This window comes from Echiichthys vipera (assembly GCF_963691815.1).
Source record: "Echiichthys vipera genome assembly, chromosome: 18".
Classification (NCBI taxonomy): domain Eukaryota; kingdom Metazoa; phylum Chordata; class Actinopteri; order Perciformes; family Trachinidae; genus Echiichthys; species Echiichthys vipera.
The window spans coordinates 21,641,839-21,668,206 of NC_139843.1; the positions used below are offsets into that span (position 1 = coordinate 21,641,839).

Sequence of the window (26,368 nt, forward strand, 5' to 3'; positions counted from 1 at the left end):
AACAGGTTTAGGGATGGATTGACGCAGCTAAATGGATGCTTCATCTTCACTGGATCCTCTGTAGCCCTTCTGGTTGCTCCATGTGGTCCTTTGATTACATCGCTCGACTTATGGTTAATCCACTGCTCTCATACTAGCGTTTGGTATTGTATATGAATGAGTCACAGCTATTTTAACTCCCAAAGTAAATGTCAGCAGGGATCTGTCCTGATCTCTGCAAACACATGCTCACATTAGCCGCAAAGTCCACTCCCTTGAGAGACTTATATGAACTCACACTCCCATACCCAGGCTCATTAGCACTACAGCGCTACTAATCTGCTAATACACCCAGAATTTTGATAAATAATTACTCAGTATCCAGTCATTTCTTGTTGATATTCAGAAACATGGTTATGTTTGGCTGTACAGTATATCTAATGAAAGAAAATGATGTGGAGAGGTGATGCTTCACACATCTCTTTAATCTGCCACTGTCTCACAGCAAAACCACTCTGGGGGGTTTCTACTTGGACTAAGAGGACGTCTTCTGTGTCATCACTGCAAGGGTTACTCCGATTCAGCAGCCTGAGACAGGATAGGAAGAAAAAAGGGGACAAAACAGGACACAGGGCAGGAAAGGACAGGACAGGAAAGGACAAGAAAAGACAGAATGAACAACACAGGACAAAATAGGACACAGGGCAGGAAAGGACAGGACAGGAAAGAAAGGGACAGGACAGGACAAGACAAGACAGAATGAACAACACAGGACAAAACAGGACAGGGCAGGAAAGCCAAGGACAGGACAAGACAAGACAGGACAAAACAGGACAGGAAGAACAACACAGGACAAAACAGGACACAGGGCAGGACAGACAGGGTAAAAAAGGAAAGGACAAGACAAGAAAAGACAGGAAGAACAACACAGGACAAAACAGGACACAGGACAGGACATGACAGACAGGGTAGGAAAGGACAGGACAGACAGGGCAGAAGAGACAGGACAAAACAGGACAGGAAGAACAACACAGGACAAAACAGGACAGGACAGACAGAGCAGGAAAGGAAAGGACAGGACAGGAGAGGAGAGGACAAACAGGAAAGAAAAGGGAGGACAGGACAGGACAAAGAGGACAGGAGAAGCAGGAAAGGAAAGGACAGGACAGGAGAGGACAAACAGGACAGAAAAGGGAGGACAGGACAAAGAGGACAGGAGAAGCAGGAAAGGAAAGGACAGGACAGGAGAGGACAAACAGGACAGAAAAGGGAGGACAGGACAGGAGAAGCAGGACAGGACAGGAGAAGGTGAGGTAAGAAGGAAATAAAATATGCTTCTATATTTTAAAATTAAAAAAACAACCTTTATCTTATCTTATCCTCAATCTTTATCCGTCTGTCTACTAAAATTGTTGTTGAAATAGCTATTACAGAAAGGTGTGATGACTTAGTGCCACAGGTGGTGGAGAGACTGCTGTGAAGTTCCTCCTGGATGAACCGGAGCCACTCGTCCAGATCAGGACTTCCAGGGCTCAGGGTGCCGCGGTGAGCAGTGAATTAGGTCTGACTGCCGCTCTGAGACACCGGGCTGAAGCTCTGCCCCACAGCAGTGTGTGTGTGTGCGTGTGTGTGTGTGTGTGTGTGTGTGTGTGTGTGTGTGTGTGTGTGTGCGTGCGTGCGTGCGTGCGTGCGTGCGTGCGTGTGTGTGTGTGTGTGTGTGTGTGTGTGTGTGTGTGTGTGTGTGTGTGTGTGTGTGTGCGTGTGTGTGTGTGTGTGTGTGTGTGTGTGTGTGTGTGTGTGTGTGTGTGTGTGTGTGTGTGTGTGTGTGTGTGTGTGTGTGTGTGAACAAACTAAGCCCTTCATTGGAGACTGTTGGAAGTCGCCTTGGCCTCATCTTCACCAAAGGAAACAGGGGTCAGTTTAAAGCCCTTCTAGCCATCAACCTCTGGACCTCAGCGGCGGTTAAATACAAAGCCACTCCCTCAAACAAATTATAAGCTTCATAAGCCAAGATAAGGTTGAATTCTATTCTATTATCTATTCATTATATTTTTAGAGTAGCCAGTCAACCACCAGAGGCATCTGGCCAGACCAGCTAATGTCAATGAGGGCTAATACAGTACATTTCTTTGTTTTGTTTGATTAATGACTGTCTCAGATGTTATAAAAATAGACTCAAACCATGCTCAACTCTCCGTGTGTTCCTCTGCACAGTTTGGCCTTTCATCCACACGTAACCACAGTTGTGGGCTCCTGAAACCAGAGTGTTTTGTAACCGGAGTAGGTGACCTTTTTGGAAAAGTCCCATTTCAGCAGTGATGTGTGGACAGGAAAACCAATGAAAACCGCAATTTCTTGTCGACATTGTTTGACGTCACACTGTGTTACGGTAAACAGTCACTTGTATCCATGGAGACTTGGGGAGCACTTTAGACGTGACCAGCTGACGAGGCTGCTGTTATGGAAGACCAACTTATCAGCACTTGGTGACTCAAACATTGCTGATTTTAAATTCATGAGTGACAGTGAGAAGTAACTTCACTGTCAGTCCACACAAAGCTCTGCCCGGCCTTGGTTCGCCATTGTTGTTTTTCCAGCCTTGTGATTGCCTAAAATGCCCTTCCTGTTACGAGTGCTATCTCCACCTCTGCATGACATTGTTTAAGGTGGATTTTGCGGTTTCATGTGGACGGAGATATTTTTTATCACGCCGGTGGGGTGGACAGGGATTTTTTTTCAACCGGGGGCCTTAAAAGTTTGGTTTCAAAAATACTTGTGTTTGCGTGGACTAGGCCTAAATGTGTTACCTTTCCAAACTCTCTGCTCCTAGTTCTCATCTTGTTGACCTGGGACTCAGCAATGTCTGCCCGCTCCAGAGCCTCTTCAAGCTCATGCTGCACCTTCCTTAGTTTAGAAAGATGAGTATTGGCCTGTTCCTCCTGTAGCAAAAACAACAACACAGTAAGCTATAATCATAATTCATAAAAATTATTAGTTATTGTTCTCGTTTGTTTTTCTGGCAGTCAAAAAAAAGCTCTCACAGCTTCTTCGTTCTGCCGTTTGTACGCCTTGACTTTGAGTTGCAGCTTGTCCACCAGGTCCTGCAGTCTCAAAACAGTCTTCTTGTCCTCTTCAGTCTGGTAGGTGAGCTCCTTCACTCGCCTCTCATATTTACGGACTCCCTTGACGGTATCAGCAACTCTTCTCTGTTCGCTGTCCACTTCACCCTCCAGTTCACGCACCTGCAAGAGAAGGTCGACACCCCACAAACCTCTCATCAGCTGCAGTTCTTGCTCTCAGTGGTGCCACTCACATGGACGAGTGTGATACCCGAGCTTCCAGTTTCTGGAGCTGTTTCTTGCCCCCCTTCAAAGCCAGGTTCTCAGCCTCGTCCAGACGCTGCTGCAGATCCTTCACAGAGATCTCCAGGTTCTTCTTCATCCTCTCCAGGTGGCTGCTGGTGTCCTGCTCTTTCTTCAGCTCCTCTGCCATCATGGCTGCCTACAAGAACACAGTAAGTCCAGCTGCTGTTTGATTTATAATCAGGGCTGCACACTTATCTTTTAACAGAGCTCTGCTTCCACTTCCATGTACACATCTTTGTATCAAAATAAGTAGGGCTGGACTAGAATATTTGATTATTCAGATATTTGTTTGTTGGATAGGTATTGGGTTTTACATTTTTGTATTTGGAAATTCTTTTTTTTCATGATTGTAGAACAACAGAATCCTTTAAACTTTGTTTCTACAGTGTTTCCATTTAATCTCAGAGTCTTTACTACGCCTTGTTGTCATTTACGTCCACGTTTCTCTACTCTCCACACACACACACACACACACACACACACACACACACACACACACACACACACACACACACACACACACACACACACACACACACACACACACACACACACACACACACACACACACACACACACACACACACACACACACACACACACACACACACACACACACACACACACACACACACACACACACACCCCTGCAGTCCGCTGCACTATCAATATTAGCTGCTCTGTTTCAACAATGTTGGGCAGAAAAAAATGTGCATGCAGGCTGAAATTGGGGTGTTTTGTCAGTATTGAGCCACGAGAAGAGAAAGACCACTAACCACTAGGCTAATTTAAAAAGTGTTAATCTCTACAAAGAGATTCTGAATATGAAGGTAAAATCTGTAGAACACTGAACAACATTTGGGTAGTGGAAGTGGTCTGGTTTCTGCTTGTGTCTGGAGTAGCAGCCCATGAAGCGTGGGCTTCATACAGGTACACAGTCTGTATGGAGAGCAAAAAGAGGTGGATTGCATTGGGCGTCATGCAATCATGGAAACCGTTGGCTATTGTCCGACAATGACTCAGCACTTCATCAGCTTTTGTTATTATTTATCTGCATTCACATGTAAATATCTATTTATAAAGATGCCGTCTCTCAACTACATGGGTGCAGATCCCCCCCAATTTCTGAAAAACATGAATCGTCACCCCCAATAAAAATACCCTAAATTATTCAAAATTGGACAAATGAAGAAATGATTGAAATGGTGGAACAAATAATGTTTGACAGGTACATTTCTGACTCATCATTCCATCTCTGCTCTCCTCCACTACCACACAAATGAACGAGCAGTTTCCTACACAGAGGCTGATGATCAGCAGGCTTTAAAAAAGGGCTTAATATTTTAATATTCATCCATAGCAAGTAATATCCTAAAGTGGTCCCATACACTGGGAGAAAAAGAAGAATTACATGCCTGAGACCCTTAATTAGAACCTGACTTTGCCAGATAGATTGATTCTCATTTGTTCTGCATTTCCATCTGGGAACTCTGGTTTAGAGATCTTTTGGGAAGGGGCAAAAATACTGGTTGCTGATTGGATAAACAATCTGTTTATCATGTCAAATCAACCAATCAGATCAATGACGTACTAACAGCGTTGAGGCAAAGCTCAGAAAGTAAACAACATGTCGGTAAAGGATATTTGCCGTTTCTGTACCGCAAATTTACGGATAAAAGGCCCAGGTTCAGGTGCCCGGTCCATATTCAACAGAAGGATCCAAGAGAAAAAAAAGAGTTAGCCAGCCGCTAAAAGAATTAGGGCTACTGCCGACTGAAAATGTGTCTATATTAGGTAAAATTCGCATGAGTTTCGTCACGCTTAAACCCGCCTCAAATCCAACGCTGATTGGATGTTTGTTTGGCAAACGGCTCCAAATTTTCTTTGACACATGTTACCAGACTGTCTGTGAGTAAAATACAATGGAGCTCAGAGATCAGGATGGTGTCATGGGGCTACTTAAATTATGATTTACTAATATAGAAAAAAAATCCCTTCTGCAGCCATATTTATAATGTGTCAATGCAAATACCAAATAAATGTGAATTAAGAAGCTGGCCCTGACAACAACATCATCCACAGAGACAACTAAGCTGCTTAATACTTATCAAAACTTTCTCCTTCTGTTCAGTTATAAATCACACCGTATAAAGCTGTAACTTTGAGATATATTTAGAGGAGAAGTGCACGATACAGTACTTACATCAGTGATTGCCTTCTTGGCTTTTTCCTCTGCATTGCGAGCCTCTTGGATTGCATCCTCTACCTCGCCCTGCAGGTGGCTGACATCTGCATCCAGCTTTCTCTTGGAGTTGAGGAGACTGGTGTTCTGTGACCAAAGGACAATTAAGGAAGTCTAAATACCAGGTGAATTATGTTTATGCTTCACAAAGTTAAGCAACATTAGCATACATTTGGAGTTTGGTGTTTCTGGGGACCTGGCAAATTCACAATTCAAAGTCTAATATCCACTCTGTTTTGGTCTTCTCCAGACCCTGTCCCCTTAGATTCCAATCTGGCTGTTAAGTCTGAGGTAACACCCTCTCAAAAAACCTTGTCCAAACGCTCAATTGAAACAAAACAGACACAACGGCTGAACACCTCTTTCATCAGTTAGACACTCTTTCCATCCATGAGAAAGAGGTAAAATGACAATTACGTTATTTTTAAAAAAATCTGATCTGTTCAAACAACAGGGAAACGGCATTGCAGAGTTGTAGAAATATGAGGCTTAAACTGGCTTGGAACTGGAAATCATATTTTGAAAGGGCGTTACCTCCAGTCTTAACAGCCGGACAGCCCTCATTGATACATTGTAATAATGCTGCTCACCTGAGAGTGCAGTAGCCCTATCCGCTCACAGGCATCAGCCAGTTCCTGCTCAGCTAATTTGCGGCTTCTTTCTGACTGTTCCAGAGCAGCTCTGAGCTCCTCCACCTCAGCCTGCATCAGGCTGCTCCTGCGCTCTACAATGGCCACCTGCTCCTTCAGGTCGTCCTGGCTCCGCAGTGCCTCATCCAGGTGAAGGGTTTGTTCCTGCAGAGAGACCAGCAGGTAAAAGTTGATTTACCCAAAATGTCTTTCAAAAGCTGATAACCTTGTGTTGAAGCTGCCACCAATATCTCACCTTGAGGTGGCCTTGTATGTTCCTCAGCTGCTTCAGGGCTTCAGCCGCCTGTCGATTGGCATGGCTCAGCTGGATCTCCATCTCATTGAGGTCAGCCTCCATCTTCTTCCTGATTCTCATGGCATCGTTCTTGCTGCGTGTCTCAGAATCCAAGGCGGACTGCATCGTTTCCACAATGCGCTGGTAGTTGCGTTTCATCTGGTCGATCTCCTCATCTTTCTCAGCCAGCCGGCGATCAATCTCTCCTTTGACTTGAGTGAGCTCCAACTGGATACGCAGAATTTTGGATTCCTCATGTTCCAGTGAAGCCTCAAGTACAGATAAAAATAAGGAACATTGATAAACATAAAATGTGGTGAAATGATATATAGGTATATACTGTACATTGGGTACGCTCTCGGTTTAAAGGAAAGGGTTCAAAGAAATGTGTTTCAGTTTGTTTTCAATCCTTTGTTGAACAGGGAGCTCCATCTAGTGTACTCAGAAAATAATGGACATCACCAAGGTTACAAAATAATTCTCCTGCACTTCAGGTTACTAAGAGCACAGTGGCCTCCATAATCCTTAAATGGAAGAAGTTTTGGGCGACCAGAACTCCTAGAGCTGGCCATCCAGCCAAACTGAGCAATCAGGGGAGAAGAGTCTTGGTGAGAGGGGTAAAGAAGAACCCAAAGATCACTGTGGATGAGCTCCAGAGATGTAGTGGGCCACGGGAGAAAGAATCCAACAATCACTGCAGCCCTCCACCAATGGGGGCTTTATGGCAGAGTGGCCCAACAGAAGCCTCTCCTCAGTGCACGACACATGAAAGTCTGCATAGGGTTTGCCAAGAAACACATGAAGGACTCCCAGACTATGATAAATAAGATTCTCTATAAGAGAAGAGGCTTCCGTTGATCTTTGGGTTTGTCTTCACCTCTCTCACCAAGGATCTTCTCCCCCGAGTGCTCAGTTTGGGTGGACCACCAGCTCTGGGAAGAGTTCTGGTCATCCAAAACTTCTTCAATTTAAGGATTACTGAGGCCACTGTGCTTTTAGGAACCTGAAGTGCAGCAGAAATTCTTTTGTCAACTTGGCCTGATCTGTGCTTGGCCACAATTCTGTCTCTGAGCTCTTGGGGCCATACCTCATGACTCTCATTTGTTCTGACATGCACTGTGAGCTGTAAGGTCTTATATAGGCAGGTGTGTGCCTTTCCTAATCAGTCCAATCAATTCAATTAAATCCAGCTGGACCATCTTAAGGATGATCAGAAGAAATGGACAGCAGCTGAGTTAAATATACAAGTGTCACAGCAAAGAATCTGAATACTTATGAATCTGTGATATGTGAAAAATTTAAGGGGGTATCAATACTTTCCGTAGTCACTGTAACATTTCTCTATGTTAGGTGAAGTTACCTCAGCTTCTTCCAAAGCAGTCTGGATCTCTGTCTTCTCAAACTCAGTTTGTTTCTTAGTCTTCTCCAGCTCATGGATGGCTTTGCCATTCTCTCCAAGTTGCTCAGTCAAATCAGAGATTTCCTCTAAAATTTAACACATTTTGTCAATAAACAAAAAACAATCATTTTAATGATATCCACTATTGAGAATGTGATTTAAGTTGTCATGTAAACAAAACATTCATATCAAATCATCCTTGTTCATTAGTGCTTATTCAAAATCGGCTGATTCATTGTCAAACATGTTCCAGATGGAACTCCCTTGTCAGAGAGCAGGATGATTTTACAATGATATGCGTACGTTGCAGGTTTTTATTCTCTTGTTTGAAGACCTCAAGGTGCTCCAAAGCTTCCTCATAAGAGTTCTTCATTTTGAAGAGCTCAGTGCTGAGGGAGCGGGACTCTTTCTGTGATCCATCCAGCTCTGCCTGACTCTCCTCATACTTCTGCTTCCACTCAGACAGAATCTAAGGAAGAAACAAAATATTGATTTAGATAAGAATGGTTTGTCAGATTTTTGCACTAGCTAATAACCCATGTCTTCTATGTTCCAAACAAACGTCTGTTGCTGCATGAAATCCCATGTGACATTTGTACATGACTTACCACACAGCAGTTGTTTGAAGCAGCAAACTTAAAGGCTCTCAGTAACTAGGCATGTGGGTAGAGTCACTGGTATAACTATATATATATATAATATATATAAATTCACAGACTGTTAGCATTGATGTGATTATTTAACACAGTTCACTTGCAGGCTGTCTCTGTTACCTTATCAAAGCTTCTCTGCTTTTTATCCAGGCCAGCTGCTTGAGCATTGGCCCTTTCCACATCAGTCATAAGGTCCTCCACCTCTCCTTGTAGCCTCTGCTTCGTCTTCTCCAAAGACGAGCATTTGGCATTCACAGCCTCAATGGCCTCCTCAGCCTCCTGCAAACGTTGGGCAAGCTTTTTCCTGAGTAAAACAGAATAAAATACGAGCCATGCTTGTTATTTTCTTACATTGTAAAAAGATCTCATTCTTATGTTTATATCCTTACTTAGTATATTATCTACGGGAGAAGCTGACAGGAATACTGCGACACAGATGCTAAGCAATGGAGGCTGCTGCTGTGGATGGAGGAAGCAGCTAATGCATTTTAGCTACTGTAAAAAGGCCAACCTCATAAATCAATATCAGTTTAGGTGTACACTATATTTAGAATTTCCACTTTACCATGCCCCTTTCCTTTCAGGGGGCATTGTAAAGTGGAAATTTTAAATATAGTGTTAAAGGAGTGTTAAAGTGTTAAAGGAGCCAGTTGAGGTGGTTCGGGCATCTAGTAAGGATGCCCCCTGGGCGCCTCCCTAGGGAGGTGTTCCAGGCACGTTCAGCTGGGAGGAGGCCTCGGGGAAGACCCAGGACTAGGTGGAGAGATTATATCTCCACACTGGCCTGGGAACGCCTCGGGATCCCCCAGTTAGAGCTGGTTAATGTGGCCCGGGAAAGGGAAGTTTGGGGTCCCCTGCTAAAGCTGCTGCCCCCGCGACCCGACCCCGGATAAGCGGATGAAGATGAGATGAGATGAGATGAGACTTTACCATGCCATCATAAGTCCTTTCTGACGGAGGGAACTGACGGCGTCATATCCATCTATGCTCTTGTGAAAGCCCCAGAACAGAAACTTTAATGTTTTTGTTGGTTCCTTACCCTTTAAAACACCAAAGTCACACAGGCAGCAGTAGACGAGCAACTCTGATGTTCTACAAGCCAATAATGGCTTCTAAACAAAGCTTTTGATGGCAAGGGAAAGTGGTGAAAATATTGTAAATATAGCGTACACTGAAAGTAATTTTTTTCTGTGGTTAAAATATGTTTTACTCCTGCCTACTTCTCTGAATAAGGTGGATTTACATCTCTTATTCTCGGTATCAGGGTTGTAACGATTCTAGAATTTCAAAGTCGATACCCAGGAAAATACTCATGCCGTTTTTGATACCATGGGGAGAAAATAACAAAAAACAAAGGCAAATTTTTAAATAAAGATTAGAACAATACAAACAACATTGATAACAACACTTTTTAAAAAGTTGCCTGACGTAGTGAAAATAAGAAAGAAAACACATACTTTAACTGTAGATTGTATGTATGACAACTGTTTCAAATTTGTTCTCCACAGTGTAAACAGGGATCTGCTCCATGCTAATATATTCAGCTAAGGTCCTGATTATCTTCTATGTTTTTGCTGACTTTATTATCTCTGCTGGTTAAATAGAGTTGGTAAAGCAGCTGCCACTGTTTATGTCCCGTTGCTGGTTGACCTTTCACACACGTTATTGTGTCATCCTGTTAAATGAAAGTTTCTTAACGTTAGACGGACAGGACTGATGACGTTAGCTGCTTACCTTCGCCGTTAACGTCACTGTTTATTATTAAGCATTCATGTGCTCAGAGAGATGAGCTGTAGCTGTCTGTCTGGGTGATGTTACACGTCAGCTGGAGGAGGCGGAGGCTACACTGTTGACGGCAAAAGTATCGATACTTTTGCAAGTTAGAATCTAATCCCATACTAAATTTTAGTATCGATTTTTTGACAACCCTACTCGATATAAGAGCAACTCTTACTTGGCCTCCTCCAGTTCATCATTGCGCTGAATGGCATCGGTTTCATATTTGGTTCTCCACTGGGCCACCTCACTGTTGGCCTTGGACATTGCTCTCTGGAGCTCAGCCTTGGCCTCCTGCTCCTCCTCAAACTGCTCCCTCAGCAGATCACAGTCATGACGGGTAGATTGGAGAGCATGGGCGAGGGCACTCTTAGCCTAAAAGAGAGGCACATTCGACAGAAACATTTGTTAAAATCTGAATTTATCTGGAGTCTAGATAGATAGATAAGCTGAGCTTCCAGGCTAAAACGACTTAATTCTCTAGCTACCAAGGTAAGATAATCAGACTACTTTTTCAAAGATATTCATCGTCCCAAGCATTGATTGGTTGTTCAAAGTGCAGCAATGCGACAAACCTTAGTTTCTTCCTCAACGTGCCTTTTCAGTTCCTCAACCTGTTGAGTGAAGGAAAGCTTAGCCCTCGTCATCTGAGAGAGTGTGGCTTCTTTCTCCTCAAGAAGACGTGAGAACTCCCCTGTAAAAGGGATTTTAGACAATAAGGTAAGCAAAGGGAGCCATGAGTTGGACTCCAGAAATATGTTTCAAATGATTTGACTCCATACCATTTTCATTCTGAAGTCTTGCCCTTTGAGCATTTATTTCAATGATCAGATGAGCATTCTCATCATGTTTTGTCTTGTATTCACTCAGTTGGTCTTCCAAAGAGTGACACAGCTTCTCATAATTAGTCTGTAATATTTATAATATTGGTTAATAAAAAACTTAACTTACCATGTTATATTGATTACATATCCTTTCCATACTGGTCTACTTTACCTTTGACTTGACTACGGCCTCTATGTTGCTAGACAAGTCATCAATCTCCATCTTGTACTCATTCTTTTCCTTCTCCAGCTTCTGTTTGACTCTCTGTAGGTTGTCAACCTGCTCTCCCAGCTCAGCCATACTGTCGGCGTGCTTCTTTCTTAAAACTGCAGCGGTGGTCTCGTGGTGGAGGGTGGACTCTTCCAGGTCTCGTCTCAGTTTCTGAAGCTCGACCTCACGCTTCTTGTTAATTTCTATCTGAGCGGCGGTGGCTCCTCCGGCCTCCTCCAGCCTCTCACTGATCTCCTCCAGCTCCCTGGAGAGATCAGACCTTTGCTTTTCCACCTTAGCCCTGGCAACACGCTCCCCTTCAATCTCCTCTTCCAGCTCTTCAATGCGGGCCTGGGTGAAGCAACAAGAACCTGAGATCATTCATTGGCTTTCAGCTAATTTTGACTTAACTCTTAAGTTTTCCAAGTACCTGAAGCTCCTTGATCTTCTTCTGAGATTGCACAGACAGGCTCAGCTCATCCTCAATTTTAGATACAAGCTGGTTGAATTCAAAGTCTTTCCTGTCATGCAAAACGATACCATATGATTAGAGCATGTGTTAAAAATGATTGTTATGCTGCTGCAACAGTACATACTTTTTAAGGCGATCCTCCAGCTGTTGCTTGTCATTTTCCAAATCCATTATGGATTCCTGACTTAGTTTCAGATCTCCTTCGAGCTTCCTTTTGGTCCTCTCGACTTCCATCCGGTTCTTCTTCTCTTGTTCCAGACAGCCCTCCAGCTTTCACATGCAAAGTAAAACAAGTAAGTCATAGATGCTACTCAGCTCTACCAGAAGTGTTAATTCAACTCCAACAGTGTTAATTTTAGCACTTTTTCTGAGCCTATATAGTTCTCTTGGATTTTTGAGTTAAAATTACACTAATACTTTAACTCTTTAATAGTGTTAATATGACACCCTTTGTGTTGTATTATGACACTACATAAGTGCACTTTTACTCAAAATTGTGTTATTCCTTTTCACTGAATGTTAATTTTTGACATACACAGTGTTATATTATAATTTTTAGTCCTAATATTGTGTTATTTCTTTTCACTATGAGTGTTTATTTTAATGTAGGTAGGTAGTCTTTCAAGAAGGAGGAGCAAATTTTTCCGGCCTACATCATAAATGTGTTTGTTTATTTATATGTAAATTCTACCCTTTGTTCCTTTTCAAGAAAGTGATCTGTGACCTTGTCGTACCAACTAGGCGTCTTTTCCAGGGACTTGACCAGTGTCCTCTAAATGGCAGCAGAGCTAGGCTGCTTAAACGGCCTTGGCCCAGCTGGAGCTGCTGCGCCAGGCTACTGAGAAGTGTGACCGCCTGTGAGTGTGAGTGTGAGTGTGAGTGATCGTGACAGGGGGAGAAGCTTCACAGCTGCTGCTGCTCGTTGGGGAGAGAAACCGCAGAGTGACAGAACAGAGTCACCAAACACAACGCTAGTCATTTTTAACAAAGACAAAGTCTCTGGGGATCGGTAAAGTCTCTGGATCAGTTCAGATCAACGGAATGAAAAACTTGGATGGACGGGACTAAGCCCAGCATTTATCCAATGACCATATAGTTTGGCTGCAGTGGAACAACCTGTTCTACGCTTCCCCACTGAAGTCAGTAGAAGTTGAGCGTCCGACTGTGTAAAGCGCTGTGGGGCTGAATAAGATGGAAGTTGCGCAGGTTACCTGATAAGGAGCTGATTCTGAACAAAAGATGAAGGCTTTCTAGCATGTATTTAGTCAATGAAATGTACACACAGCAGTACATATTTCACCACTTGCAGGGGCTGAGTTTTCCCTGTAGTCTGAGAGAAATCACCACTGGCTAGGACGGGGCTTCTGATGTGACGCACAGGCCATTTACCATAAACTGTTATCCTGGAAACAGTTCCTTTTAAAAACAATATATAGCTGAATGGTTTTCTGAATGAATTTCTCCATTTTCTCATACATCACAGTCATGGTACCACCATGACTGTGATTTGTAATCCCACCCAACTTATATATTTTCTCCTCCTTTTCTTTAATGTAGGTTTATTTGATTTCAGTAATGATACTTCGGCCAAGAATAAAACATATCATCACTTCATTTATTTTGTTTTATTCTCAACATTTACAAAAGAGCATGGCCTGCTGGGAAGTCTGTTTGCATGTCCAAACCAGATGCTCTGATCAACTCACAGTCACAGGTGTAAACAACTAACTTTATCACCACAAGTGTTAAAACAACACCCATCAACTCAAAATTAACACTAAACAAAACAAAAACAAAATGGCACTACAGATTTTGCTGTGTATGATTTCATAGAGGTAATGTTCATAGCTTACATCATCAACTTGTTGCTCCAGCTTGATCTTGGCTTTGGTCAGACAGTTGACTTTGTCTTCCTCTGCTTGCAGGTCATCTTGTGTCTGCTGGTGAGCCTCCTGCAGGGCCATCTTCTCCTTAGATAACTTGCCGATAGTATCATCAAGTGATGACATTTCCTCAGTCAGATTTTTCACCTGAATGTGTAAAAAGATGCATAAGTAAATGTTTGGGTTTCCGGGTTTGGTGTTTAGTTGGCCACCAAGTCGACACACACCTTGTTTTCAGTGGCATGTTTTTCCTTCTCCACTTTAGCCAGGGTAAGCTCCATGTCATCAATGTCTTTCTTTAGCTCAGAGCACTCATCCTCCAGCTTCCTCTTCTTGGCAGTCAGTTCCGCGTTGACCTCCTCCTCATCCTCAAGTCTCTCGCTGAGTTCTTTGGTTTTGGCATCCAGCAAAATCTTGCTTTTAATCAGCCCCTCACATCTTTCCTCTGCATCTGCCAGACTCTCGATTTCCTCATTAAATAAGAAAACACATTCAGGTCTACTCTCTTATGACCTACTTAAACAGCTATCTATTGTAAAAAAGTGTTTTCTCTACTCACAGAGTGAATCTGCAGACTCAAGTCGTTCTTCTCCTGAAGCAGGGAAACCATTTTGGCTTCCAGTTCCTTCCTCTTAGTCTCAGCTTTGGCTAAATCCTCCTTACACTTGGCAAACTCCACTTTCATGATGGCCATCTCCTTCTCAGTCTCAGCACTCCTCAAGAGTGGCTTGATCTTGAAGTAGAGCTTCATCCATGGCCAGTGTTTTACATTCATGAAAGAGCGAATGTTGTACTGGACAGTGTAGATAGACTCTCTGAAAAGATGGAGCTTGTTCTTAGTTCTTCTGAGTAATACGGACATTTGTTTTACGGAAATTGAAAAAAATGAGCAACTAAGCAGTAAACATGCAATTTATTTGATGTATACTGCATGTGACTGATGATCTGTGAGCACAATCTACCATAAATCAGATTACCTCCTCTCAGTCATTTTCTGGAACTCCTTCCTTTTGAGAAAGCCCCGACACAAAGCTTGCGTAATGGTAATGAGAGAGGCCAGTTTTTCATCCCTCATCTCCTCCAGTAGACCCAAAAGCCCTGCTTTAAAGAACACCTACAGGAAATAGAAACGTGTGCATGACTTTCTTAGTATGAAGAGTCGAGTATGCTTGAAACCATTAAGGTAGTACAATATGTCATCAGCAAAAGGTTTTCTGCCTTATTCGAATGTCTACACTCAAAGGTATCACAAAGGTTCCAAAACTGTCCAAGTCTTTCTAATCCAATTATAATGCAGTGAACTCTAAAATTTGGAATAGTGATGCACACTTTCAGATGTTTAGAAGTTTGACAAAACTTGACAGACACAGCCCACTCTTTTCATACTTAGCAAAGGGGTTGCAGATGCCGTTAGATGATCTAATAAGAGCTAGTTCTAACACAGGGAGGCCCTCAAACTCAAAATAAATTACCTTGGTATGCCCAAACTTATACTGTGTGTGATCCACATCAATGGACCCCAAGAGCTTCTCAGCAGCTTTCTTGTTGTCGATGAATTGTCCCTCAGGTATCACACTAGCATTAAGTACTTTGTACCTACAAGACAAAAACGGAGAAAAGTTTGTTTTTTTTCTAATTTCCCACAAACCTACTCTACTGCTTCGTACCTTTGCTTGAAATCCCCATACAGGATCCTACTAGGGTAGCCCTTCCTGCAGATCCTGATTCCTTCCAGCACGCCGTTACATCGCAGCTGATGGATAACCAGATGGTGTTCCATAATCCCTAAAAGTCAGAGCTGCACTATAATTGAGCTGCTTGAGAACTATTTAAATGGTGTGATAAAGAGTGTTTGTAACATGAAATGGAATACCTGGAGTTTTAGTTTCATTTGGAATCAGACACCGAACAAAGTGAGGATGGGTGCTCTTGAGATTTGTCATTAGCTTTCCCAGGTTTTCCTGTTTGAGATTATAATGGTGTCAATACTTTCTTATAACCAGTGTATCAAAACTATTTTTACAAAATTATCAACATCCAACATTATTTTAGAACGCAGTTACCCTGAAGAGGCACGACACAGTCTGGAAGGATGAGCCTTTCTTCTTTGCCGCTTTCTTTACAGTTCCACCACTTCCTGCACCAGGTTCTGAAGAACAACAAATGTTTGTTTCTAGATTATAAAACTGAACCGTAGGGCTTTTTTTCCAATTAAAGAACAGTTAGAATCCCAACAGCTCTTACCATCAACTGCAGAATAGGTAGAATAGAGGAAAGCCAATAATTTGAGGCTGGCTTTCTGGTAGAGCTGGACTACCGTATCATTCAGCGGGTCCTTGTTCTTATCCAACCAGCCTGTGATGGTGTAGTCCACAGTGCCAGCGTAGTGCACCAGGGAGAAGTGTGCCTCAGCCTTGCCTTTGACAGGCTTGGGCTTCTGAAAGTTGTTTGATTTTCCAAGATGTTGGTCATACAGCTTGTTTTTGAAGGTGGTGTCTGACGCCTTGGGGAACATACACTCCTCTTCAAGGATGGAAAAGATGCCCATCGGCTGTTGAGGGCAGTCAAAAAAATTATTTATACAAAAAGACTAGGCTTTCATTTCTGCCACTTAATGTAATATGATACTTAATAAGCAAACCTTTTCAATAAGCTCTATACAAGCAGCCAAGTCCATTCCAAAGTCAATGAACTCCCACTCGATGCCTTCCTTCTTATACTCCTCTTGCTCCAGCACAAACATATGATGGTTGAAAAACTGTTGCAGTTTCTCATTTGTGAAATTGATACACAGCTGTTCCAGACTGTTATACTGCAAAAGAAAACAATTTACTGAAGAGCAAGACCAAATTATTCATTAGAAAATTACAGTATGTAGGCTGCCTAATGCAAACTTACATCAAATATTTCAAACCCAGCAATGTCGAGGACTCCAATAAAGAACTGCCTGGGCTGCTTGGTGTCCAGCATCTGATTAATGCGGAGGACCATCCACAGAAACATCTTCTCATAGACTGATTTGGCCAAAGCACCAATAGAATTGTAGACCTGCAGAGTGACGTGTAGCAGTTAGATCCCAAAACATCAAAGAATGAAGGCCTTTAAAGGATATCACATATTGTAGGACATTATTGGACAACACTTTATTTGAAGGGGTGTCCACAAGACTGACATGACACTGTCATAACCATGTCATATCATTACGAATGATTATGACTGTTGTCATTAAGGGTTTTTCAGTAAATTAAGTCACTCTTTAATGATGACAACTTGAAATAAAGCAAGACAACATACCCTGTCATAAACATGTCATAGCAGGCCTAATCATCAGACTGTGTTAATTATGTGTTTATGTTATTCAACTGTCGAACGTGGTTGGTTTTAATATCGTCACGAGACCAGAGATACGATCAGACATGCTGTGTAACAGCCATGTCCAGATGCATCAGCTGTTATGTATAAATGATGTCCAGGTGTTTACTTAACTTGCTATTTGTTGTTAAATTTATTTTACATATTGCATTTCTTGCATCCAGGTGCATCATATACACATTAGGTAGGTGTATATGTTTTACAGACATTTGTAGTAATAAGATAAAAAATTTTGTTTTTGCTGCATTTGCTAAACTATCACTTCCCTTTGTATCGGCTTTCAAAACAGACTAATTAAAAGTGAAATCCCTGCGTAAAATCATCCCAGGGTCAGCAAATACACTCATCGAATAAGCCATCGAGGCATTTTTTTTCATGTGACAACTATTAACAGTCCTGGACAGTCACTTACAGGCGGCTAACATTGATTAGCTCGGGGCAGCATGGTGAAAGCATTAAAACAGCTTTTTTTTAACCACTAATGCTGCTCAAAATAACACCAAACCTCTGCAGCGGCGTGAGAAGACGCCCTACACATAAAAATAAGCATCAACAACGTAGTTAGTGAACCCAGAGTTTATTAAAAGAGTGTTTCAAAGACTTACCTACTGGCCCCTGTACCAGCTCCTCTCATAGTAAAGTCCATTCAAGTTGTTTACCAAAGTCAATTCAAAAGGAAGGAGCCCATTGGTGCTTTGTTTTCTGTTTCATGACTCTTATCATGCTACTGCAGGGGTTTGCTGTTATTTTGAGCAGAATTATTGGTTAAAAAAGACGTTTTATTGTCTTCACCGTGCTGCCCCAAGCTATCAATGCTAGCCACATTCTGCAGTTAGCGGCTGTTAGCAACTGTACGCATTTCTCTGTTTATAGTTCTTAAATGAAAAAAAATGTCTCGATGGCTTATTTGTTGAGTGTATTTGCCCTGGGATACACCGGAATTTCACTTTAAGCCTCAAAGTTTATCTCGTACATGGGAGAAACTAAACAAAAAATGGATTTTTTTACCGTGCCTTTCAGAGCTTCTGTTCATTATAATTGCATCCGGAATATTTATAATAATAATAATACTTTGGCCTCAAGTACAGTGGTAGAATTTGGACTTGTCGTTAAGATGTCACTAAATGTTATAAAGCCAGTTTGATGACTGGGAATACAGTACAGAGGTGATTTATGGAGTTTTGTACAGATAGCTTGCTAAAGCAACGGTTAAAATATAAACTTTGGTATGGTGTAAGGCATAAAATAAAAATCTTTATGGATAGCTTATACTGTATAGGACTGTTTAGGATCCAGCACACACATGTTGTACCTGTTGAACAGTCTGTCCTTTGGTCACATATTCATTCCCAACTTTCACTCTTGGGTAACACAGTGCTTTCAGCAAGTCTGCAGAGTTCAAACCCATCAGGTAAGCTGATTTGTCAGCCACTGGTCAAAGAAGATAAAAATATATATTTAAAAAAAACAAACATAAACAAAACATAAAAGCCTGTCATCATAAAAAGAAGTAAAAAGAAAATATTAGAGCAGTGGATAACAGTTACCCTCTGTCCCATCTGGCTCTGCCTGCTCTTCTCTCTGCTTCTGCTTGAACTTCATATTCCCATAATGCATCACAGCGCCTGTTAGCTTGTAGATGCCAATCTTCTCCTCTCCGGTGAAGCCCAGGGTGTCGATAGCACTCTGAAAGTACATCATAACAGGGCAGATGTCAATCTCAGTGCATGTTTGCAGGGATGACAAAGAAAGGACCACAGATATGACATACATCCGTGGCCATCAGTTCTTCACTGTCATCAATACTGGCTACGCTGATCTCCCCTTGGCTCACAAAGGGGTAGTCGTAGGGGTTGGTGGAGATGAGGAGAGTCTCTGGATGGAGGAAAAAAAAACAACGTCAAATCCAAGCCTTAATATAAATAAGACATTTGCTCAAACTGTAACACTGTCATCTGATACGTTACCTATCAGCTCAGGCTTCTTGTTGGACATGACCTGGTAGAAAATATGGTAACTCCTCTCTGCAGACAGCTGAAACGTTACTCTGGATTTTTCCAACAAATCTACAAAAGGAAACAAGGCTGACTTAAACAAAAGACTCTCACTACAAAATATTCAACGTATTCTCAACAACAGGTTTGTATGATGTCTTAAATATGACACCGTCCTGAGACGGCGACTGGAAGTGGATCACAATGGTTATGTTTTAGGCGCCCAGGAAGGCGATGGAACCAATATGACATAGAGGCTGGAACGGCAACTACTGGGTCATGTGATGCCCACTGAATTACATGACAAAGAGACACCTGTAAATCCATGGATACTTTTTTTCCCTCTAGAAATGTCTCAGAATTTGATTCATTTGGTCCGATAAAAAGTCCAGAAGATCCGCATGATTACATAATTGAATCTTCATTCAAGTTAACCAGAAATAGACAGCTCACCCTGCGGAAGTCTCTATTGCACCTGCTCTTTGGGTTACATAATGTGGGTATTTTTAGACATGGTGGTTAAACTTTTTTGCCTTCATGAGCCATTGAGCAGCTTTTATAGGAATTAAAGAGCGAGGTGAGGCATCACGTGAATCGATACATTACACGCGATGCGATACAGGCAATGTTCACCTCATCGCGCGAGTTGAACATATTGAACTTTTCAGGCGTATTGTGGGACGCTGTGTCGCGACAGCCAATCAGCATTGAGATAGTGGTAAAGAAGGCGCTAAGCGTCACCGTAATGATCTTCGTGATAACGTCTAGGGGACTACTGACACCTGATTTCCTTCTTTGCTCCGGACATAATCTCTGCAGTAATAAATTTGTGGAAAATTACATTACTCTTTGTAGTTTTATGTACAAACAATGGATGAACACAGCCTGAAATATTTTGTCTCCATTGTATTCAAACTCACAAGTTTCAATGTCAGCGGAAGCCAGTTTTCCTGAGGTTGCAAAGTGGATTCTTATGAATTTGCCCTGAAAAGAAAAACAAACAAACAAATAATGAATGTAGGAAACAAGGTGACAAATCATGGGTATCAACAAAGTTTCCATCCTTTCACTCACAAAACGTGAGGAATTATCGTTTCTGACAGTTTTGGCGTTCCCAAAAGCCTCAAGCAGTGGGTTAGCAGAGATGATCTGGTCCTCCAGATTCCCCTACAGCAACAACATACAATATTACAAAAAAAGTTACCAGTAGACTACTCAACACCAGTTTTGAATCATGATAATATTACGTAGAGTTTTCCAGCTGTAGCGACATCTTTTTTCCTGTCCGCAGACCCTGCGATTGTCGCAAAGTACTGGATGACCCGTTTGGTGTTGACAGTCTTCCCTGCACCGGATTCTCCACTACATGACCAGAGAAATGCAGAACAGCTGTTTTATTTCTTCTTTGACAAAAAAGATTCAAAGACATTTGCATCAACATGCAGCTTACGTGATAAGGACTGACTGGTTTTCTCTGTCTGCAACAAATAACACCACAGTCATGTTAGAATGGTACCATGCATCGGAGCCCTAACTTTAAAGAAAAAATGTATATGAGTGTATTCCATTTTCAGTTTACCAGTGAGCATGAACTGATAGGCGTTGTCGGAGATGGAGAAGATGTGTGGAGGAGCTTCTTGGCGCTTTTTGCCCCTGTAGGCCACCACCACCTCTTGGTTGTACACTGGGAGCTTCTTGTAAGGGTTCACAGTGACGCAGAACAGCCCAGAGTAGGTCTAAAACATATCAAATAAAACATTTCTTTCAGTTTAGATTTATAATAGGATCCCCATTATCTCGGCTCGATTGCTAGCATTTACGTCATCACCCCTCAGAGTTGTTGTTTTGTCTAACTGTTTTTGAATATTTTAATCCGACCAAATCTGCAGTAAACACTCCACCTCTGCATCAGACCACCATGAACCCTTAGGCTGCATCTTTTTAAATGCCCGCTGTGGGGAGCAGTTGTATTTAAACAGTCCTCAGGACCGCCCGTCAATGCTCATGCTCTTACATGTGCAATCGGGCCATGCTGAAGCCCGTCTTTCTCAACCAAGCTGCAGCCAGTAAGTGCTTAGGCACGGTGAAGTTGGACTCACATTGGTCAAACGAACTAGACTTTAGCCATGATAGGGCTTGGGCATGGTACGTATGGTACGTGTGAGTAGAACCTTACGTTTAAACTCTGGCTCTAACCATAGCGACTGATCCGAACTAAATATGATGCTTTTTTGTTTTGGATGTGAGAATATCAGTTTATATACAGTTGACATTGACCTTCTCCTCTCCTTTTATAAGGAGATATATTTATAAAGATGTTTCTTAATGCAAAAGATCTTTGGAGATGTCACCACAGAGAATCACATCTGTTCAGGCTGCAAGCCCGGTGAGATCTGCTGATACAGAGTACACTTCTCCTTTATAGGTATAAGCAGATATCACACACCCACAGGAGGCCTCAGTGCTCTTTGGCTTGTAGTCGCCCTATCTACTGACTGCTACACAAACTCCTTTTTATCTCTCCTCTGCACACACTCTAACAGTGGTTTCAAGGCTGAGAAACAAGCACCTACTGTCTGCATAATACATGAACATTACAATGAACACAGAGTATAAATGATGTATAATACCTAATGTGATACTTTTAACCACTACTCTTTAACCACTATAACAATCAGCATATATACTGTACATATATCCTTCAACAGTGTCCTCTGTCAAAGCCTCAAATGTCCTTTTCACTTTGCTCTATAATTGAACAGTAAGATTGATATGTTTTGATGATTATGCACACGTCACTGAATAAGCTGTTTATAATCATTTTAAAAATATCTGTGGCCGTCACACAGCAGCAGGAAACACACAAGCGTCTCTGATTCATTTTTAAGCATGTGGCACAACAGTGCATTCATTTACAAATAAATTCAGTATTTTATTATTTAAACCCATTTTTTTTTCTCCATGATATCTCTCAGACTATGTAGTTGCAGATATAATGGATTTTTTTTTAACTTTGATGCAACCGAAAAAGAGTAAAAATTTGAGGATGGGTTGATCTGATATTTAAAGCATTTCAATTTTAAATTTAAATGCTGTAAACTAATAATGCATTTAAATGGAAAATAATCTTCTAAAATGTCTACTTTCCAACAAAATTAAGATTGTTTTAATCAACAGCTACATTTTTCTGACCTTCATATCATCAAATCCTAACACTTCTAAAATAATTCCAAAGGGCGGTAGCTGCTGTATCTCCTGTCCAAAAAACGTATTACTGGTACAAAATAAATAAATACTAAATAAATAAATAAACATTTCTTATTGAGAACCACTATGCAACAGACGGTATGTGTAGAATGGAGCTCAACATCAGTTTGTTTAAATAAGACAGATCAGAAAAGATTAGATTGTTGAAAAACCCTTTTTATTGGTCTGATCAATTGCTACCTTTAACCAAAACAAGGAAGAGAGCATTACATTATCCCAGGTTCAGCTTTTTAAAAAACATTTTAGAGCTAACCTATTTATTTAACCTGGCCTTACATTAATGTCATTATTTAGCCTGGCTAATGCCCGACCAAGTTCAATCTACAGTTGCACCTTGGTCTGGGAAGGCTGCTCATTTTCTTCTCACACGAGGTGGGTGTACTTCAAATGGCTGCACGCAGTCCTTCAACCAATCAGATCGAATGATGACGTACTCAATTCGATTGCCAATTGGTTGACTGGTAGATTCAACTTTTACCAAAACCAGTCGGCAGTAAGGCAAATACATTGTTTCTATGGAGGAATTGCTCCAGGGAAGTTTCTGCTCAGTTTTAAAGAAAACTTGCCACTGAAACCATTTAAAACTGCAGCGACAGCTACTTCAACAGATAGCAGATGCTGCGCTTCGGTGGCCGCCATGTTGAATGTAAATTGTAAGCACTCACCCCATGTAAAGAGCCTGAAGGTCCTTGGGCCTTGGGTTTGACTCTAACCTGCGGCCCTTTGCTGCATGTCTCTCCCCCTCTCTCTCTCTCTCACCCTATTTCCTGTCTGTCCTATTTAATAAAGGCTTGAAAAACTGCAACAAAAAAAAAATCTTTGGAGAAAAAAAAGAATGTAAATTGTAATCAGAAAATTGCTTGTGACACTTCTCTGCCTTCATCGTGTTTAACCAGCCAATAGAGTGGCAGGTAAAAAAGGCAGCTTGGTGATTGGATCCAAAAAAAGGGATAGGAAACAGGAGGACTAGACCTGCTCTTTTCCAGACCCAGGTACAGAGCGATTCAAAATTGCCGGCAGAAGGGGATAGGGATACCCAGTTTAGTTATTCTATTATTTTCTCCTTATTCTCTCATTCAATGGTCTTTTTCACTTATATATTTTATAATGCATTTTATTGTCTTATTTGATTGTCTATTTGCCTTTGCTTGAATGTATTTTTTATAATAAAACTTTGTTTGTATATAAAGTGCTCTATAAATCAAGTTTATTATAATACTGCAGGATTTTTATTTTGAAACAGTGGCAAAGTATTTCTTCTTTTTAGATGCTTCCCTGAAGTCTCAACATGGGTCTGTGCTGCTAAAATTGCATAAATGAAAGCTCAGTGCCTTTGTCTAGCATCATACATCACAAACTGTAACGTTGGTCTACATGGTGTGTGTTGAGCTGCAGCTCCTCCGGCACTGTGTGGGAATAACCATCATCAACAACAGTAGGTGCTGCATTACTCACATAGATCATCCACGCTGCGTAACGCTCTTTGAGGTTGTACAGCACGGCGGCCTCGTTGAGGTGGGTCATCATGGCCATGTCCTCGATCTTGTCAAACTTGGGCGGGTTCATGGGGAAGAACTCATCATCCTTCACTGTTACGACCTGTGGAGAGACGAGGCCTTCATCAGCGGAACAATATAGGGAGCATCTGGGTGATTTGCCTCGTGCACAGCCAACGTACCTGTCCTGCGTGAGTTTTAATGGTCGCTTTGCCCCCGTCTTTGCTTTGCAGAGTGCCTTTGACAAACAGCTCCTTCGGGTCCGCCACAAACACTGAGGTTTTAGCGTCAAAGGGCCTGTTCTGGGATTCGATTCTCTCTCGTTCTGGTCTTCTCAGGTATGGGGCAGCCTCCCCAAACACGCTCATTTCAGCGTCCGAACTCATCTCTGCAACACAGCCCAGAGGGGACTAAAAGGTCCAGGGTGAGATGTTAGAATTGCTGTAGAATAATAGATATCAGTCATCAAAATCAATCAACTCTTACCTCCAAGGGCTACAACAGGTCTCCGTATGTATCTTCCACCTAGAGACACCTAAACAAGATGAAATCATACAAGTGAATTCACTAACTATCATCCCCATACAACAATGAAACAGGAGCATGTCCTCACCAGCACAAGTCCAAGCTGAAAAATGTGGACAGCTTTGACCCTTACTGCTTTTATAAGGTCCCTCTTGGTGCATTAGGAGACGCAGCAAACACCTATATTTAGGTCAAAGCCTCTAATGAATGTGGGTGGAGAGAAGTGATTAGTTTGGCAAGTTATATCATGGAGATGTCACCGAGCTTTTGTTATAAGTCTCTGGCGGGGAGCAACTGCAGCTCAAGAAAAGAATGAATGCCAAAGGAGGGTGACCTCAGCCAGAGAGACACAGTGTTTGTTTAGGATCTTCATGGCTGTGTTTGGAAGATTAGAAGCAAACAGTACGATTAAAGATGCAGCTCTACAATTAGCAGCTATTCTAGGATCGTCAATGGACATATCCACCATATAAGTCATCCTTTATATGTGTTTGAACCCGTCTGTGACACAGCTTATCAACAGTTCACTGCCCTAAAAACAAATATGAAAAATAAACATCAGTCTAGTTGATTAATCGGACCTTTACTTGATCAGAATGGTCTGTTCAGATCAAAATGTCTTGTTTGGAGTGTAAGCCCAAATAGCAGTATAAGTCCAGCAGCCTTATGTTGTGTTCATACCAACCACAAAGCTAATATTTGCATCATTAAACTCTAGTTTGATCTCAGGATCTGATACGGATCATTTGCATCAGCAGCAGCATTTTTGGATGCGAGGGATCGCCCCGCTTCCCAGCTTTGGACGCTCATGAGATGCCTGTCGCTGCTGCTGCCTCAAAACAGACCATGATGGCAGCTGGTTTGGAAACTTTCCGTTATGTTACAATAGTTCACGGAAAAACTTTTCCGACAAGAAATAAGCGATGCAGTTACTGAATCTGACCTCATTTTAGATAGACAGCGGTTAGTTAAAAAAGGTGCCCGTCATTTGCATAAAGTATGGACCTCAACTTTATGCATATGAGGAGTGGGTAATGGTAAAAGGTTCCCCTCTCATTCTGTGCTCGCGAAGGGTTGAATAAAACATTTGTGTATGGTGGCAAAGTAAATTTTCAACTTGACCAGCTCTTGCAACTCGCTGCTATGATACCAGCTGCGTTGCACAGCTGCTCACATCCTGTGGACACATATCATAAGTATCTCTAAAAATGGTCATTTTTACGATTACTGTACGAACTACTAAACCAATGAAACAACCTGCTGATTGGTAGGCTTTGAAGGTGTTGGAAACTTTTTTGTCATTGTGTCCGTTTTCCCTGCAGACACCATGCTTAGGTGAGGCTAGCCATTATTTTAAAAGGGGCAGTCATAAATGCATACATTTCAGTCTCTGTGCCTTATTAACTGTTTTAAAATATTACACAAAATGCATCTGTGAGTCTTGTGATTGCCTTGACAGGCTTATAAATAAAGACATAGCTGATGAATCCCTCAATAGAAATCCCCCCAGGATCTTCCTGGGATGGCTTTGGAGATTACAGCGGACTAATGGTCATGTCAGACATTTGGAGTCCTCTTTTTCCCTGCCATCATCTCCCGAAAAGAGACAGTGGAGGACAGTGAGGACAGTACTGACCTATTAGGAACACAAGGATTTGAAAGAAGGAAATTGTATTAAATCACTGAAGAATGAATACAATTTAAATAAGGAAAATTATGAAAACAGAATTATTGTTTGATTAGTTTGACTCGCTGGATATAGATTGTTGGCCATGAGCTTTCTATTTCAGCTGGTGTTCTCCTCCCCTTCCACTATCTCCACTATCTACTGTAATTTGAGGGCAACATTACGGCAAGACGATTATGAATGGTGAAAAGAAAGATAAACACGAAATTACCTCTAGGTCACTGGGCAAAACAGTACATAACAATTTGTTTTTTAAGGGAGGTAAGAAGTGTACTTTAGAGGTGTTGGTTGGCCTACTC

The 26,368-nt window shown here is 41.8% G+C and overlaps 1 protein-coding gene across 1 annotated transcript; it reads right to left on the bottom strand.

The window, feature by feature from the left end:
* Window positions 1-549: 549 nt before the first annotated feature.
* Window positions 550-24,243, bottom strand: LOC310960801 (myosin-1-like; the record flags this gene model as incomplete). Its single annotated transcript, XM_083932607.1, has 38 exons — window positions 550-567; window positions 2,787-2,918; window positions 3,021-3,221; window positions 3,310-3,480; window positions 5,548-5,673; window positions 6,177-6,380; window positions 6,472-6,780; window positions 7,871-7,995; window positions 8,213-8,378; window positions 8,683-8,866; window positions 10,517-10,713; window positions 10,914-11,032; window positions 11,121-11,247; window positions 11,335-11,724; window positions 11,804-11,894; window positions 11,970-12,115; window positions 13,699-13,875; window positions 13,956-14,198; window positions 14,288-14,543; window positions 14,706-14,842; window positions 15,201-15,324; window positions 15,396-15,513; window positions 15,602-15,689; window positions 15,792-15,877; window positions 15,973-16,279; window positions 16,370-16,540; window positions 16,627-16,776; window positions 18,413-18,531; window positions 18,648-18,786; window positions 18,872-18,975; window positions 19,068-19,166; window positions 20,015-20,078; window positions 20,169-20,261; window positions 20,342-20,456; window positions 20,545-20,572; window positions 20,674-20,830; window positions 23,817-23,960; window positions 24,040-24,243. 38 exons carry the CDS (start codon window positions 24,241-24,243, stop codon window positions 550-552), a joined length of 5,829 nt encoding a protein of 1,942 aa, XP_083788733.1.
* Between the last annotated feature and the right edge of the window lie 2,125 nt (window positions 24,244-26,368).